The following is a 17,006-nucleotide window of genomic DNA, read 5'->3' as shown; positions in this document are numbered from 1 at the left end:
ATAGACTATCTTCATTTTATGGAAGAAGAAACTCAAGGTTAAGAAGATTAGCCCTTCTCTATTCACAGTAAAGTACACCTTGGGTATTTTATTTCGTTCTTGCCATTTGACTTACATCATGGAGAGGGAAAGCCGCTTTGTAGATCCCAGAGCTGACAAGTTTGTTAATTCCAAACTTTTTAACATTGTCTCTTACTTGATACATGACCCGAGAGAGGATGAAGTAAACCTAAAAAAAAATTATAAAACAGAATGAATGCATTAATGTGTAACTACCCAATTATTGTTACTATTGCAACAGGAATCTGCTTCCTTTTCAGTGAGGGGTTGGGGGGTGGGGGAGAGAAACTAAACCAAGCACACCAGACCACTAATTATTCAAGCAGCAGGTTCCAAATTACTCGAAGACAGCAACTACATTTGGTTTAGACTTACAATGCGGCTTCTGGTGGCTGGATTGAAGAAAGTATCTCTATCCTGAATATAAAAATCATTCATCCGGTTCTTCTCAAATGGGGCAGTGAAAAACTCCTGCTCTGGCTTGATGATACTTTCATCCACTTGGAGGACTTTGGTAAACCAGCTGAAATTACCAAAGGCTGAGGACCGGGTTTTCAGATCATTGGGTTTCAGAGGCAATTTGATGTGCATTATCTCAGCGTACGTACATAACACCTCCCATGGGGCATGTACTTTTACAAACACAAGCTTATCATCCAAAACCTACCATGGAAGAATAAAAACATAAACCAGGAAACCGATTATTTTCATAATTTTGAAACACATATGGATTGTTCTTAGGTTGCTGGTAGTCAAAACACAGGACGCTGGTAAAGACGAAGATAAAATAAAAACAGACTTGCATGCCATCAGATATTTTTGCCTTAAAGATAATTTCTTGGTTCAAAATTATTGAGCAAGTAATTAAAGTCCTTTTTATACTTTCAGAAAACTACTATTGTTTTAAATGAAGAAAAAGCAAACTTGTTAATTTGCCTATCACTCCACCCAAATTGGTGACTAAAAAGAAAAACATTAGACTATTCACTGCAGTGTTATTTTAACGATAATTGTAAAATTTCTAACCCAGAGCAGGACTCATTAGTATATTATATATCTTTTAAATGTCATGTTATGTGTCCATAAGAAAAAGATGTCAATATAGAAATGCATCTACTACATATTAGCAGAAAGAAAAGCAAATTATAAAACTGTGAAATAATCATCCCCCTTTTTGAAAGGGAAAAACAGATATGTTTTGAGGAATAAAAAAGTTCAGTGGTACCACAAGATTTATTTATGTATAATTAGAATATAGAGGATTTTTATTTTTGTTATTCTTATATTCACTACTTTTTATAAGCCATTGTTTATAAAATAAGAGATCTTTTTTAAAAGCTCTTAAAAGAAGAAAATGATAATTTATACATGCATTCAGTATTACATTCTTTGGCTCCTAAAAAAGGTATACTGACTTTGATCAGAAACAAATACATTCTATAATGCAGATTTTGAGGGATGCCCCCCCCTTTCCGCCCAGCCTAGGGCATCACTCGAATTGCAAGCTTCAAATACCAGTCTAGCATCCCAAATGACATGTAGCTTCCCAAGAGCAACAGTCAGCCAGGAATTGGAAAGGATCCAACACTTACCGATCTTGTTGCTTCTAAATGCAGGCCATCACAGATGAGGTTGGATTCATATGCTCGTCTTTTTCTCTGTCAAAAGAAATTGAAAAATATGTTAGGCCCTGTAGTTTGGCCAAGGACAGAAAAAGTCTTTTTAAAGACAAACGAAACCAAATCAAACCAGTTTGAATTGGATGAAAAGATAGATCTGCTCAAAAGGGCACGTAAGCAACCAAGGTGCTCTTGCTGTTGGTGATCTGTGGGTATGCTGGATTCCTGCGATGAAATGCAATGGAGTGTACTTGGATTCACTTAGCACTCTCGAAGGCCTTGGTTGTCCCCATGGGTTTCTGGCCATTCGGGATGCATAAAAGTCTCTGGCTTTGATTCAATTCCAAAACTTTTTTTTTTTTTTTCTTTAATTATAAGCAGTCTGGCACAAAAAAGGAGGTTTCTGAGTCCCATTCACTGATGTCATTTACCAGATCTGGCATTCTAGACATATCAGACATACAGATGGTTCCAATTTCAGATATATATATTTCATCTCTACATACCTTGAACAAATTCAACAAACAAAATAAACAATTTTGGCAAAATTTGAAAGAATGTTTTTCTCTGCAAGATTAAAATGTCCATGAAGGTATAAAACACCTATAAACCTACAAAAACAGGGAATTAATTGATAATAGATCTGTCTGTGTCACGTGGCCATTTGAAAAGGTGCAGAATGTACCATATTTATTGATATTAAATTCTATCTGGCTAGGTTTTTGTCAGGTTGTGTCCTAAGCTGTAAGGAAAGCATGTCAAGGTAGAGACTTAGTTAACCTTTTAAAAGAAGGTTTTTGGTAATGAAACAGCTATATTGCATCATGAAATCAGAAAAATGAGTGAAGACAGGGGTTCAGCGTACAAACTCTACAACCAGACTGCCTGTGTTCAAATTCTGGTGCCATCACTTATCAGCTCTTCGACCCTTGGCAGAAAACAAACTCTCTATGCCTCATTTTCCTTCTCTATTGAATAGAGAAAGCCTAATTTCCTTTTGAGGTTCTCATGAGGATTGTAGAATTTAAACCACATAAGGCACGTAAACTAGAATTTCCATTTCTAGTCATCACAGAAGATTAATTAGACCAATTCGCCCACTGAAGACAAGTGAAAAAGTTGGACAAAAAAATCCCCCAAAACAAAAAACATTTGTCTTAACTTGAGCAGTTAACAAGCTAAAGGAATTAGTGGATCATGGCCTAGGTAATCCAAGGGACACAGCAGTCAAGACCACTTTGCCCAGGGAGCGCCATTCATGATTTGCCAGTTGCCAAGGGGAGGAGGAAAGGCTGAGCTGCAGTGCCGTCAAAGTGCTGAGAACACAGAAAGCAGCTAATAAACAGAAAGCAGATGGTGCTGCATGAAAAAGGCCAGAGGCCAAGAAGTGAAAAAATACACGTAGTATTTGGTTAAATATGAGTCCAAGTGGAATCCCTAACATCTTTTGTGGAAGTATCAGAAACAGAATATTGGTATGATTTTTATTTATTTGTAAATGATGTGATACAGTACTTACGACACGCCAGAGGCTGGTCTAAGAGCTTTACAAATGTAATACATTTAATTGCTTCTTACAATTTGAGCATGCAATAGTGAGAGAAAAATCAGCAAGAGCTACACTCCCTTAAACAGGAACAAGCAACCAGACCCGCTATATCCCCAACTTTAGCTTGGGAAGCTCCTTTAGACTCATCCAGCTTCAAACTAGGCAGTATTTCTTCACTCCAGATCCTAACCTGCATTTTGATTCTTGCATGGTAGTCCAGTTCTCGTGCCTGATAGCTTCTTTCTTTACTACTGCTTAAAAGCACTTTTCAAGGGTGCCTGGGTGACTCAGTAGGTTAAGCATTTGGCTCAGGTCATGAACTCAGGGCTGAGAGATGGAGCCCTGCATCGGGTGCCGTATACTGGATGTGGAGCCTGCTTAAGGTTCTCCCCCTCCCTCTTTTTCTGTTGCTCCCCCCTCCAAATACATAAATAACCAAAAAAAAAACAAAAAAACAAAAAACAAAATAAAAGCATTTTTAATCCTGCAAACAATGTTCAACATGGTGCTTGGCACAGAGTCTATGCCGAATGCCGGCTTGTTCAAAGACTATACTCAACAAATGCATATTAATTCCTTCTACAAACACTCCTGAGAGCATCCTTCAAAGCACTGAAAATTCAAAGAATTTAAAGTAGTTTGCTATGGGGGAACTAGAGAGAAACTCAGCGTCCAATGACCTAAGACCTTCTTCTGATACAGAAGGACTGAAACATTTATTCGTGTGTTTCATGACAGCGTAACAGGCATTTGCTGTTCCTTGTGACGCCCTCAACACCGCAGCTCTCCCCACAGCCCATGCCCACTACACTGGTGAAAAAAATACATTCTCCTTCCTGGTCTCCTGTGAAGTTCAGCTATTTGCACATGAGCGAGGCCTTGTCAATCAGACCAACCCCTCCAGACCCTCTCTCAGAAGCCAGTGACACAAAGAAGCTGGGCCCAACAGAACTCATTCGAGGGTAGTTTAGAAAGCAAATGCCAGTTCCTGAGATAGCCGAAGTAGAGGTTACAGCAGATCGGAGCCGCTGCCACTGACCAGCAACCATGCTTTCTCTCCCAGAATGGCTCTACCGTGGGATTTGGGGCACTGCTCCCAGCTGCCTGGTTTCCAGGCTTATCTGTCCAACCCTTCAGAGGAACTTGTGAGCTCCCTAACATTCCTCTGATAAACTCCTTGTTTGTTTATGTTAGAGCTCATTTCTGTCACTTGCCAGCAGGAATCGTGACTGGTTCGGTAACCGTGAACTAGGGAGAAGTTGTTAGGCTGAAACTGACATCACTGTACAGTGGGGAGCAGGTGCTCTGAGTACACCAGACACTCTGACTTCCTCTCCTTCAGGGAAGATGACTCATCCTGCGTCTGTACAAGGGGCAACCCAGACTGACCCATTAACAGGATCCATGACTGTGTCTTCTGTATCCTTTTGAAGTCAGTCAGGAAAGATTTCAGTTAGAATGTAAAGGTTCAGGCCCAAGGATATTCACTCTTGTAGACAAATGTCTTTCTCATGAGAAGACCTGGAGAATCAGTCAAAAGAGGAACTTCTCTAGTGGATAAATGGCTATTTTAACAATTAAGTACTGGCAGAAAGAAACACATAACTGTATTACCTGGCCTTATTACAAATTCATGGTTACTACTACAGTTCGGTCCGCTAGGATACACAGCCATCTCCTTTCTGGCCCCTACTCATCCACTAGGGAGCTGGTCCAAACCTTCAAGGAGCTCCTCACATTCCACATCAGGACACTCTGCCAGTGACCTCACTTCCTTCCTTGCAGAGAAAATGGCAGCCACTCGTGGGGACTCCTGCAGGTGTCTTTCTCTTTACTTATCAACAGCTAGATACCATCTCTCCTCCTGGAGTCAGAAGACTGCATCCTTTTCACTTCTCCTCTGGAGCTTGCTTCAGCAATCCCTTCTCTTTTTCTCTTTCTCTTTATTCTTTCCTCTTCGTTGCTCTTACTCCCAGCCAACAGACACTTCAAATGTTTCCCATCCTTAGCAATATTAAATCCTTCCATGGCCTTACCTACTCTTTAATTACCATCCTTGCCTCCAGAGATGTCTTTTAATCTCGATATCCTCAGCACTTAGACCTATAATAGAATAAACATGCAGCAAATGTCTGATGAATGAATGAAGAAATTGAGCAGATGGCGGATCGATGGCTGCCTGTTAAGTTGGAATGGACTGAGGAATAAAAGTACTGAGTGAAGCAATCAAGCTCGCCTTTTCTGAGGCCCCCAGAATGTTCCATGAACTTTTGCTTACAAGTATTACAGGATATGACAGAGATGAAGAGATATAGTTTAATTCTGGGGTGTGCTAGCACCAGATAGCTGAGGGGCATTCAGAGCATGAAGTGTTTTCTAAACACCCTGGAGCCTGAATTACTAGATGGCAAAGGGGAATGGTTAAGAGAGTTGGAAATGAACCAACCCCACAGGAAGGCAGTTCTGTCATCTAACATATGAAACACAAACTGCTCCCGTCTTGCTTGAATTGGCTCTATCACCATGATGGTAACATGCTCAACACTAGACAGTAAGACTTGGCTCCTTCTCCACGGAATTCCTAAACTGAGGCTACAACTCTTTATTGCCTTCACGGGACTCTCTCTGTTCACATTTTAGTCTACTAAAGAGCCCGTTTAGTTCTTTCAGTTTTTGTTTTCCTTTTAGAAAATAATGGCATGATAGTTAGATTCAAAGTCAAAATTCAAATCCAGATTCTGTGACATTGGGCAAAATAATGTAAATCATACAAGCGCTGGTAGCTTCATTTCAAAATAGGATAAGAAATAGCTTCATCTTGAGGGTCTTTTAGGGATTAAATATGATCAGGGATATAAAAGCCTTCAGTATCATGTTTTATACATAATAAGCCATAAACATGCTAGCCATTACCATATTCTCTTTTTCTCCATTCAAACATGCTCAACTTCCCTTATTCCTTTTAAAAAACAAAAAACAGGGACGCCTGGGTGGCTCAGTTGGTTAAGCGGCTGCCTTCGGCTCAGGTCATGATCCCAGTGTCCTGGGATTGAGTCCCACATCGGGCTCCTTGCTCTGCAGGGAGCCTGCTTCTCCCTCTGACTCTGCCTTCCACTCTGCCTGTGCTCGCTCTCACTCTCTCTCTGACAAATAAATAAATAAAATCTAAAAACAAAAACAAAAACAAAAAACAAAAAACTAAACCCTCCCTCCCCTACAAGCCTTAGGGGCTCACCTCTTCTTTTTTAATGCGAAATATCTGAATAAGAACAGGCAAACCCAATCCACTTGCACCCAGTGACCCCCTTCAGTGGGACACCGATGTCACTGTTTTACTCTAACTCCAAGAACTGGATCTTAGTGCTGAGTTACTCTGCTCTCCCTCTTGATTCTTCTATACTACTTGGTCATCCTGGTCCTCGGACTACCTTCTTTGTTATCTGATCAATGAGTATATCTGTGTGAGTACAGCGTGTGTGTGTGTCCTCGTCACTCTCTGAAGGTTGTGAACACATCTTTGTAACTTCTTACTTTTCCCTCATTTCTCTGTATAATAAGGGAGGTCATTGACAAGAGTGTATATAGCACACGGGAGTATCAAAGATGCAGAAAACCTTAGAAATACTTTTCTTCCACCTCATTTTAATGGCTTGGTAATAGTCTCTCAGAGAGATGTACTATAATTTATTTAACAAATCTCAAATTTTTGGATATTTAGGTTGCTCCTAATTTTCACTATTATAAAAATCCTTGTAGAACAGTCTTTGTGCATCCATTATTACTTCCTCCGGATAAAGTCCCAGAAGCAGAATTGTTCAAAGAGCGTATGCAATTTTAAGTTCTTTAATATGTACTGCCATACTGCCCTCCAGAAAGGTTGTACTAATTTATCCTATTTTAGTTCTTATCTAGTTCTTTATAAAGAACTCCTGAGATATTTACCTGATTTCTCTCAAGATAATTGGTAGACCTTGGAGTTGGTTTATAATGCCCTCTATTTTACCACTCACTATAAATACTTAAACAGTTGAATCAAGGATAGGACATTTTTATTTGCTTAAACATCTTAATCTATCACCTTGGAGTTACTTTAATAAGACAGTTCTTGTTATTTTCCTTTGGCAAGGCAATTCACAAAGAACTAGTGGAATATTTTAAAAATTGATCAAACCAGTTTTCTTGGTTTGTCAGGTAGCTAAAGTAAATTAGCATATGTACGGTATTTGTCAAACAAGCACATATCAGGGAAAGATTGATTACTTAAGAAAAGATTGCTTCAGTCTGTTTAATATGAAATCATTATCTTCATTTCCTTGTAGAATTTATACTTAGATAAGTAACAGTGTTCTTGACATTTAAAAAATTAGGGTAGAGCTATCTTCCATGTTAAAAATGAAAGAAAATTAATATTGCATATTGACTGACATAGCCTTGGTTCAATAAATATTTGTTGAAAAAAATAAATATGAGATCACACATTTTTTTTCACTAAAGATCATCTATGTGCCTTATCGGAAAAACTTTACATATATGAACCTAAACTATGTTCTATAGTCTATAGTATTTAGCAGCACAAAATAACCAAACTAGGCTCTTTGGCTCTGAAAAATGCCCAGTCATACTTTAGATTGTACTGTAAATTCTTCTGTCCCTAGGGGAACAAATTCATTGGCATTGTGACCTGGATTTTTTTTTTTTTTTAACCTAAAGTAAATCCAAAATGACTGTAATCATTGAGGACCTGTGTACCTCCTGAAAAGGATGGATGTGATTCCACTACTGTGGGTGGAGAACGGTGCTGGAGGTTCAAAGTAAAAAAGGATAAAGAGTACCTATCTCACCCCAGAAACTGGAATTTTATTCATACCTCTTTTGAGAGGTTAATACAGCAGTCAGAGAAATAAAGAACAAAAGCAATCAAAATCACAAAGGACAGACTGACATAATTAAGGAAGCTTTCTACCCCTAAGCACCTTAGATTACACATCTCATCTGGCTTAATAAAGTCATTGTGGAGAGGAATGGCCTGTGAATTATACAGCAATAGTATTGATTGTAAACACCAATCTACCATGTTCTTTAAGTCAACCAGCTTTCACAGGATAAGAAAAACAAGGATTGTAATGCCTATGAAGTAAAGTTACTGAACACAGTATAATGATAATAAACCACAAATCAGTTGGGATTAATGAATATATGCATAGATTAATTTCAAGTATTCTTACAGCTTTGTTGGGCAAAGTACTGATGATACTGTCAGCATATTTTTCAACTTGCCAATCTTTGTTAAGCCTACAAAGATGAATGACGAATACATTAAAGGTCCTTAATTTGTACAAAAAAAAATTACTAACTACTATAAGTACTATTTATTAGTTATACATCATGTGCTCAAAAAGGTTTGCTAAGCAGAATAAATAATTTAATTGGGACTTAATTTAAATTCACAGGCTGGTGATAAAACATTTAATGTTAGTGGACCAATCTGATGAGGAATTTACTCAAGTAGATAATATGTGTTCTCTAGGGGACAGAAAAAGGATGCACATTTTAAATAATAAGCATGGAATGGAAGTGAATATTAACTTCTGACTTTCTTTTTTAAATTAACATTTTAGGTGTAATTACAAAAGACATAAATGCTCTCTGTGGGTAACTTAGAGAAGAGAAATTTTCTGAGAAAGGGAGACAAAGCAACTTATAAAAAGTCACTGCTGAGGGCACCTGGGTGGCTCAGTTGGTTAAGCAACTGCCTTAAGCTCAGGTCATGATCCTGGAGTCCCAGGATCGAGTCCCGCATCGAGCTCCCTGCTCAGCCGGGAGCCTGCTTCTCCCTCTGTCCTCTCCCCATTCATGCTCTCTCTCTCTCTTACTCTCTCAAATAAATAAATAAAATCTTAAAAAAAAAAAAAATTAAGACAACTAATATAAACATTGTAGTGCAAGTAAGTTTTAAATTTTTATTAAATTTTTTAAATTTTAAATTAAATTAAATTTTTTTAATTTAAGTTTTAAGTTTTATTAAATATATTTTTAAAAAATCTGTTGAGGGATCACCTGGCTTGACTTCTCATTAAGTCTTATGTGTATTAAATGTATGGTTATTTGTGGGTAATAGATGATAATTAACAGTATGGATAACTCAGAAATCATTTATTATTGACTTTAGCTTGCAAAGTATAATTTTTCTAGTCATTAGCTCCCTATATATGCAAATACTACATTAACTTTATTTATTTATTTATTTATTTATTTATGATTTGTTAAAAAAGTATTTGAGGTCACTTACAGAAATAACATCAAGAATAAAGCAGTTAAATGAGAGAAACAGAGTGACAAATGTAAAGTCCAGGAAAATAAAATGAAGTGATGTATCAGAGTAATAAATAAAATGATTTTTTATTAACCATAGATCCTGTTCAGAAGTTAGAGTTCAGTTGTAAATATGCTTCTGAGTTTCTTACTAGCCAAAGAAAATGGGAGATGTTATTAATAATATATTCTAATGCTTTAACACAACTAAAAAAAAAACCTGTCCAAAAGAAATATAATGTTCTGAGGATCTCCCAGAAAGCAATGTGTTCCATGGAGCCTCATAAAGGAGAAGACACGATTGAGCAGACTTCACATTGGCATATCTTCCCCATGTTGAAGAAATAAAAGGAATGGCAGAAAGGGATTTTGAAGCATCAGAACAGCATAAAATACTTCCTGGAAATGACATGTTTGCCACAGATAGTCCATGAATTGGGAACTTCAGGCTTATATTAGGAGAGGTTAAGAAGAAATGATGGCAACCAGTGTTGGCTGGTTTTACCTCCCCAGTAACTTTTGGTAAGTGTCCTTTCTTCTGTTTTAGGGAGCAAAATCCAGTCTGACCTCAGTTCACTAGCATTCTGGACGAAGGCAGAGACCTCTTCTTTATATTTTTATCTCCTTTCTTTACACCCTACTTACTTATACTAAGATTGTAGGTTAAAAGGAATAAAGTAAATTAGAATCGACAGTTTCAAATTACAGCTACAAAATGTGTTGCTGGTATAAGCATGTTTGGTTTTATTTTTGAGTACTCAGCATGAGAGCAATTAATCCAAATCTTGGTTCTTACTCCTCAAGTGGAAAGTAACCTGGGGCCCAATTCTTAAAACACACAGAAAGGTCACCAGGATGTGGAGAACAGAAAATCCTTTTCTTTCTCTGATTGCTCCTTCTGAGATCTGGTCTTAGGTTGGAATGAAAAAGCTGTCATTTGTCCTGGGGGGGGGGGGGGAGGTCCAAACAGTCACCTGTATCTCACTTTTAAAAAGGCACAAGTTTAGTAAAAATCAACTATACTAAATTTTCATAAGTAATAAGCTTGAAAGGGATAAAGATCACAAAGGAGTAGCTGCTGTATGCATACAGAAGGTGGTCTCAACAACAATATTTCTTAACTTGGATAAAAGGCATCTTCTTTACTTGTGGAAAGTAGATTGCTCAGGCAGCATCTGATACCTACTTAGTCAGAATCTCCAAGCATGGGGTCAAGAAAACTACTTTAAGCAAGTGCTCCAGGTTGTTTGTATAAATAAGTAAGTTTGGAAAACTTACTTGCCCTAAAACCCACTTATCATAAAAATGATCAGCAATCCAGGACTAGAAGGGGACTCCTTAAGCTTTTTTTAAAGAAAACTGCCAAAATCTTATAGAGGTGTGATATTTTGGTGAAACTGTACAAACATTCCCAATAAAATCAGGAATACTATAATGCTGACTACCGTGTGTTACTGGTTTTATTCAAGAGGTCTTAGCCATTGCACTCCAGTAAGAAAAGGAAAGTATAAAAATGGCAAAGGTAGACCAAAGCTTTCATCATTCATAGATAATTGGTCTTTTCCTGAGAAATCATACAAGACACACTGGAAACTATTAGAACTAAAAAGAGTTTATCAAGGTTTCTGGGTAGAACTGATGAAAATCAATGAAGATGTTTAATACACAATAAATCACAAACCACAATTTAAAATGCTGTTGAAAATTTCAACAAAATTTTAAAATAAGAGTAGTTAATAAAAATGTACAAGATCAGAGAGAGACCAATACCATATGATTTCACTCATATGTGGAGTTTAAGAAATAAAATAATCTTCATAGGGGAAAAAAGAGAGTGTCAAAGCGAGAAACAGACTCTCAACCACAGAGAACAAAGTGATGGTCACCAAAGGGGAGGTGGGGGGAGGGGTGGATGAGTGGATGGGAATTAAGAAGTGCACTTGTGATGAGCACGGAGTACTGTAAAGTTTGGAGTCTTACTAAACTCTACACTGAAACGAACAAACAAAAAAGTAAAAGATTTTCATGGACACTGTTATAAAAAGTTTACTAAAAAATGTAAGACCTCAGTAAATGGAGTGATGTAATGTATTCACTGTACTAGAACTTTCTGATGAGCTTTGAAACATGTCCAAAGGAATCTCAACCAGCTTCTAGGCAAACATTTCCAGCCTTGTGATAACTCATCTAAAACCATGGGCAACAGTTTTTAAAGCTCACAGGATCTGTAACCAATTAGTTAGTTGTCTCACATTATTTGAAGTTTGGGATATAATTTAATTTGATTGCTCATTTCTTAAAAACCTCTTATGCTATGATCTCTACAGGCCAGATCCTTCTGCCACCTACTAAAGAATTCTTAAAGTCAGGTATGAAATACAAATTTACATTTCCATACACAAAATTTACATAAACTTCAAGGACATAAATTTTCCATTAACTTTTAGGAATGGATTGCACAGACAGAAAGCTAAACTAAACAACTTACTCGGGATTGCTTATACTGTCTTCATGCTGCCTTGACCCCTCCACCCTCTTTACTGACACCTGAGTCATACGTTCCCTTGGTCATAAACCCATCTATTTGAAGGGATATCAAGTGTCATACAAACAAATTTCAAAACAGACCAATTCTGCCACTTGTTTGCAGGTTTAACAAAGGAAGTGGAAGAAAATTTACTAACAAAACTGAGGAGAAACAGTTGGAAAAAAATATGGACGTTTCATTTAGAACATCTTTGTTATTCCCAGTGTATATCAAACATATTTAGATATAATTAACCATGTGCTATTCCAGACACCGCTGGCTACCTAGCGAACAGTCATTTCCCCCTTCTTCACTACTAAGAAAAGCCTGATGCTTTTTCAGGTATTGGATGATTAGGCAATTTAAGAGATGAAAGACTCATCTTCATTTGTCTATGCTAATGATGCTAAGTAATCCCATTCATCTTGCCAACAGTCATTTTTGGAACAGACCCGTGATAGACAATGAACTGTGAAGGGAAATCTGCTTAGGGTCCTTCTAGGGGGAGCTTTCTTCCCCCTTAAAAAAGGCATTCCCAGGGCACCTGGGTGGCTCAGTGGGTTAAGGCCTCTGCCTTCTCCCCAGGTCATGATCCCAGGGTCCTGGGATTGAGCTCGGAATTAGACTCTCTGCTCAGCAGGAAGCTTGCTTCCCTTCCTCTCTCTGCCTACTTGTGATCTGTCAAATAAATAAATAAAATCTTCAAAAAAAAAAAAAAAAAAAAAGGCATTCCCTTTCCCACCTCCAGGTGCCTTGAAGTACAACAGTGATCTTGTAACAAGGTAAAGTCAGTTTAAGAACGGCAACATATGAGGATGGCAGGGCAGAAGGATGTGACGAATTCAACTCCTGATGACCTCTTTAAACTAATGAATTACCTAACCCAGAAATGATTTTATCTCTAGGCTACTTCTTAAGTGAGAAAATTTATTTCCTTTAGCACTTAAGCCATTTTGAGTTTGGTTTTCCTGTTTCTTGCTGTAAAAAAAAAAAAAAAAAAAAAAAAAAAAAAAAAAAAAATTTAAAAGTGATTCAGTGCCAAGAACAGTGGGCTAAATGGGCACATATTATTGAAACAACTTACAGTCATTCCCCATACCTAATCTAAATGTAAATGATTTATACTTTTTAAAGGAAGGTGTGAAGTTCCTGAAGTAGTTTCACTAATATAGGAGGACATAGTGACATGCTATTTGAAGCAACCAGTGTTGCTTCACTGGTTGCTTCAAATAGTGTTGCTTCAACCAGATCTGGCTATGGAAAATATTTTCTCTTTTGCTCATGGAAAGATGCAGCCTTTTATTCCCCTATATTTTGTGGCCCTATGACTTCTCTCTTTCTCTATCTCTAGAAAGTGCATAATGATACTCTTTAGATCAGTCACTGGTTAAAGTCTACCTTGGTGTTACTTTAGGAAATCAACATGATTTAGACATAATTTTTTTTTCTCTCAACGAAAACAGAATTTTGATATTGCCTTTCTCTGGTGGAGTCCTAAATCCTGAATAAGGCCTGTATGATGGAACTCACAAATATTTTTCTGATTAATAAAAATGGTTCAAAAGCTGAGTTTTAAAGTCTGGTGAAATCTAAGTAAATTGTACAAATACAGACTTAAAGCACTTCAAAGCATGGCTTATAAAAACCAACATTGTGGTACATCTCTCCATTGAGTTCAGAGATTGCCAAATTAATGATGATTTTTTTCCTCCTGATTTATAAGAGTTACCCTGGGACCTACGTTTCTGTGTAAAACCAATGCAGCACTTATTAATAATGAAAGCAGCTCTAGGGCTCCTTCACCATGGCAGTAAAGCTCTTGTCTAAAACCAGAACTGTTTCCTTTACACTTTAATGGATTACATTTAACTTTCTATATTGCTCAATGCACTTTCACTGGCATATGCATGCTTAATGAATATTTGATGGTGACTATGACTGTACATAAAATATCTTAGTGTCCACAGGAAAATGATAAAACATTCTAAGGTATAGTACTCTAATAAATTTATATATACATACATACACACACACACACACACAAACACATACACACACATACATATATATAAATAATATAACAAAAGAGGAGTCATGACTGTTCATACTAATACTTTGTGTTAAGAAAACTAGAAATAAAAGATTTAAGAATTAAAATCTATTATCTAATATGTGCTAACAATCTATATAACATTTCTATATAATATTGTGCTTAATCCTAACCATAATCCTATGGATTGGGTATTGGAATTCCCACTTCCTGAATCTAAGATGCCATCAGTGTGTGATGAACCAATATTTTACATATCAGTAGGAAAAATTCAGCCAATGAAATTATGATATGTCATATGTAAGACATACCCTGATTTTAAAAAAGCCAAAATGTAAAAATGACATACATCTCAAAAATAATAATAAAACAAGATACTGATCAGAAAATTCACTCAAGGCATATAGCCAGTTACAGCTGTGGTCAAGACAAGCCAGCTGTCCACCAGAGATCCTTGTTGCCCTTCCACAGTGTAGCTTTCCTGTGCAGAAACGGCTGTCTAGTCCGAAATGACATTTTCCACTTTCCTGAGTTCTGACCAAGAGAAATGTGGCACATTCGATGTTGTCACTTCCAGGCCAAAGTAGTAAAGAAGCACAAGTCCTTTTTCCATCCTGTCTCTTAAACTCTTAGTTATGTTAATGCCCAGGATGATCTTGGAAACTACCCGCTAAATATGGAAAAGCTTCTGTGTCAGCCCAAGTCCCTGGATGACTGCAAAGGACAGAGCACGCCTCTCCCCCCACAATACCCCTAAACCCATCTTGCTTAAAACAGGGACTCCACATCTGCCTGGACAGGAGCAATAAGTAAACTTTTATTGTATCAAGCATTCAGGGCTGGTCTGTTGTATCCATTGGAATTACTCCACATAGAGTAGCAGAATTAGAATTTGAATGTCAAGTTTCAATGCCTGAGTTTACACTGTAGGTATCACACAAAGACAAACCTCTAAAGTTACCCCTTCCAAAATAAACAAACAAAACAAAGCAGGCATGATTGCTTCACTTTAAGCAGATTTCATCAGCTGTTTTGAAAGAATGGGCAGAAGTCAATAGATTTAAGAACAACGAATTTCAGAGAAAAAGTCCAGAGAGGGACAATTAAAATTGTGTGGATATAATAGCACAGAGGTGAGAACAAACAAACAAAACAAAAAATGAGGGAGTTATTTTCAAAGTGGGAAACGGTGACATATGTGTGCTCTCTCCTTTCTGTCCTGTTTCAGTTTAATACAGTTTCAGTTCAGGGAAAGAAGATCCAGGCACTTGTTATAACCCTAGCCTACTAGGGGCACCTGGGTGGTTCAGTGGGTTAAGCCTCTGCCTTCAGCTCAGGTCATGATCCCAGGGCCCTGGGATCGAGCCCCGAGTCGGGCTCTCTGCTTCCCCGTCTCTCTCTCTGCCTGCCTCTCTGCCTACTTGTGATCTCTGTCTGTCAAATAAATAAATAAAATCTTAAAAAAATAAATAAATAACCCTAGCCTACTAAATGGTTTACTGTCTGAAGCTAAAATAGTCTTGTGACTTAGAAGAGCCTGAAGAAAAGGAAAGGGATGAAGGAGCAGCTTGACCGGTAATGGATAAAAAGGAAGGGAAGTGACAGAAAATGGGAGCGGTGACAAGCACGGGTTCTCCATTCAAGACAAAGACACGAACCATGGCTTCACTATTTCTCATCCTACAGTTGGTGATCTTGGGCAACCATTTAACCTCAGGGTCACTTCTGTCAACTCCAACGGTACCGTAACAGAATGTACTTCACAGGTTCTTATGAAAAGGATGTGAGACAATGCATGTATGAGGCTCATTCTATCCATGAGCGCACGCTGAATACTAGTTGTTACTCTGCTGGCAATCATTATTAATCATTAGCTTCCTCTCCCACCTCATACAAATAGCCAAGTATGCTTTTAATGTCAATCTCTTCTACAGATAGAAAGTACAGTTCCTTAGGAGAAAGTCTGCCCTCTGCTATGAAACCCACTGAGGTGAAGAGCCTGAGGAAGTTTCAGCTTCAAATGAACAAAACAACAACAACAATAACAAAAACTCTTAACATGCCTTGAGGGAATGATGAGAAGGGAAAATATAAAGGTATGTTTGGTACTTGATACCTCAAACATCAGTTTCACTTTATTGCTTACATAAAAATAGCCCTTTTTTTCACTTCACAATATAATAAGAAATAAAAAGGAGAATAGTACACACAGAAAACTTACCCTTTGTTTTTCATTTGAACCCTTTTTATTGGTTTCTTTTTTGCTTTCATCTTCATATACTAGAACAAAGTCGATTCTTCGCTGACCATCATTAAAAAAGAGAGAGTTGGGTTTCCCATTAAATTCTTCCTGTGTGGGGGAAAACAAATTTTTACATAATTTTTAAGTGTCCATTTATAAGTGTTTATTTTCTAGTTTTAATCAGTACATCAGTGTGTTTATAGAGAAAAAGAAATCCATTGCTAGTTGCTTAACCAAGAGGTCAAGGTCACCATGATCTTTGCAAGCATAGCGTGTTCTAAGTGAAAGAAGTCCTTAAATTAAGCAGTTTAGGATTATTTTACAAACACATGGGAATTTATCAGTATTTCCTGTGTAAACACAATCATCTCAGAATTGTTCCCTCCTCCAGCAGCAAAGGAGTTACCACTTTGTAAATAAACACAGTAACCAGAGGTGCCTATCTGAAGGAAAGAAGTTTAGTTTCTTCTTCTTTTAGGAAGAAAAATCAAAGACAAAGCACCGTTCATGAAAAATCTCATCCTTCTTAACCATATTTTCTAACCTTCCTCATGGGATCTCACCACTTTACAGAAAGTACCACTTTATAACATTAAACATACACCAGACGACGCTCTGATAAACACAAAAGCTACAGAGGTTGTTGG

At 37.4% G+C, this 17,006-nt stretch overlaps 1 protein-coding gene across 4 annotated transcripts in view; it reads right to left on the bottom strand.

Annotated features, from left to right (window-relative positions):
- The window catches only part of ANO6 (anoctamin 6), a 187,894-nt gene that overhangs the window by 62,450 nt on the left and 108,438 nt on the right, over positions 1-17,006 (bottom strand). For all 4 annotated transcript variants that reach the window (XM_032347961.1, XM_032347962.1, XM_032347963.1 and 1 more), the window contains 4 exons: positions 16,339-16,467; positions 1,653-1,718; positions 436-723; positions 116-229 (listed from right to left, as the gene is read on the bottom strand). In XM_032347961.1, coding sequence (XP_032203852.1) covers positions 116-229; positions 436-723; positions 1,653-1,718; positions 16,339-16,467 — 597 coding nt within the window. The remainder of the gene's footprint in view (positions 1-115; positions 230-435; positions 724-1,652; positions 1,719-16,338; positions 16,468-17,006) is intronic.

Source organism: Mustela erminea, chromosome 6 (genome assembly GCF_009829155.1).
Source record: "Mustela erminea isolate mMusErm1 chromosome 6, mMusErm1.Pri, whole genome shotgun sequence".
Taxonomy (NCBI): domain Eukaryota; kingdom Metazoa; phylum Chordata; class Mammalia; order Carnivora; family Mustelidae; genus Mustela; species Mustela erminea.
Note: the sequence above shows the minus strand (reverse complement) of the source record. Positions and strands in the feature narration are given on the sequence as shown.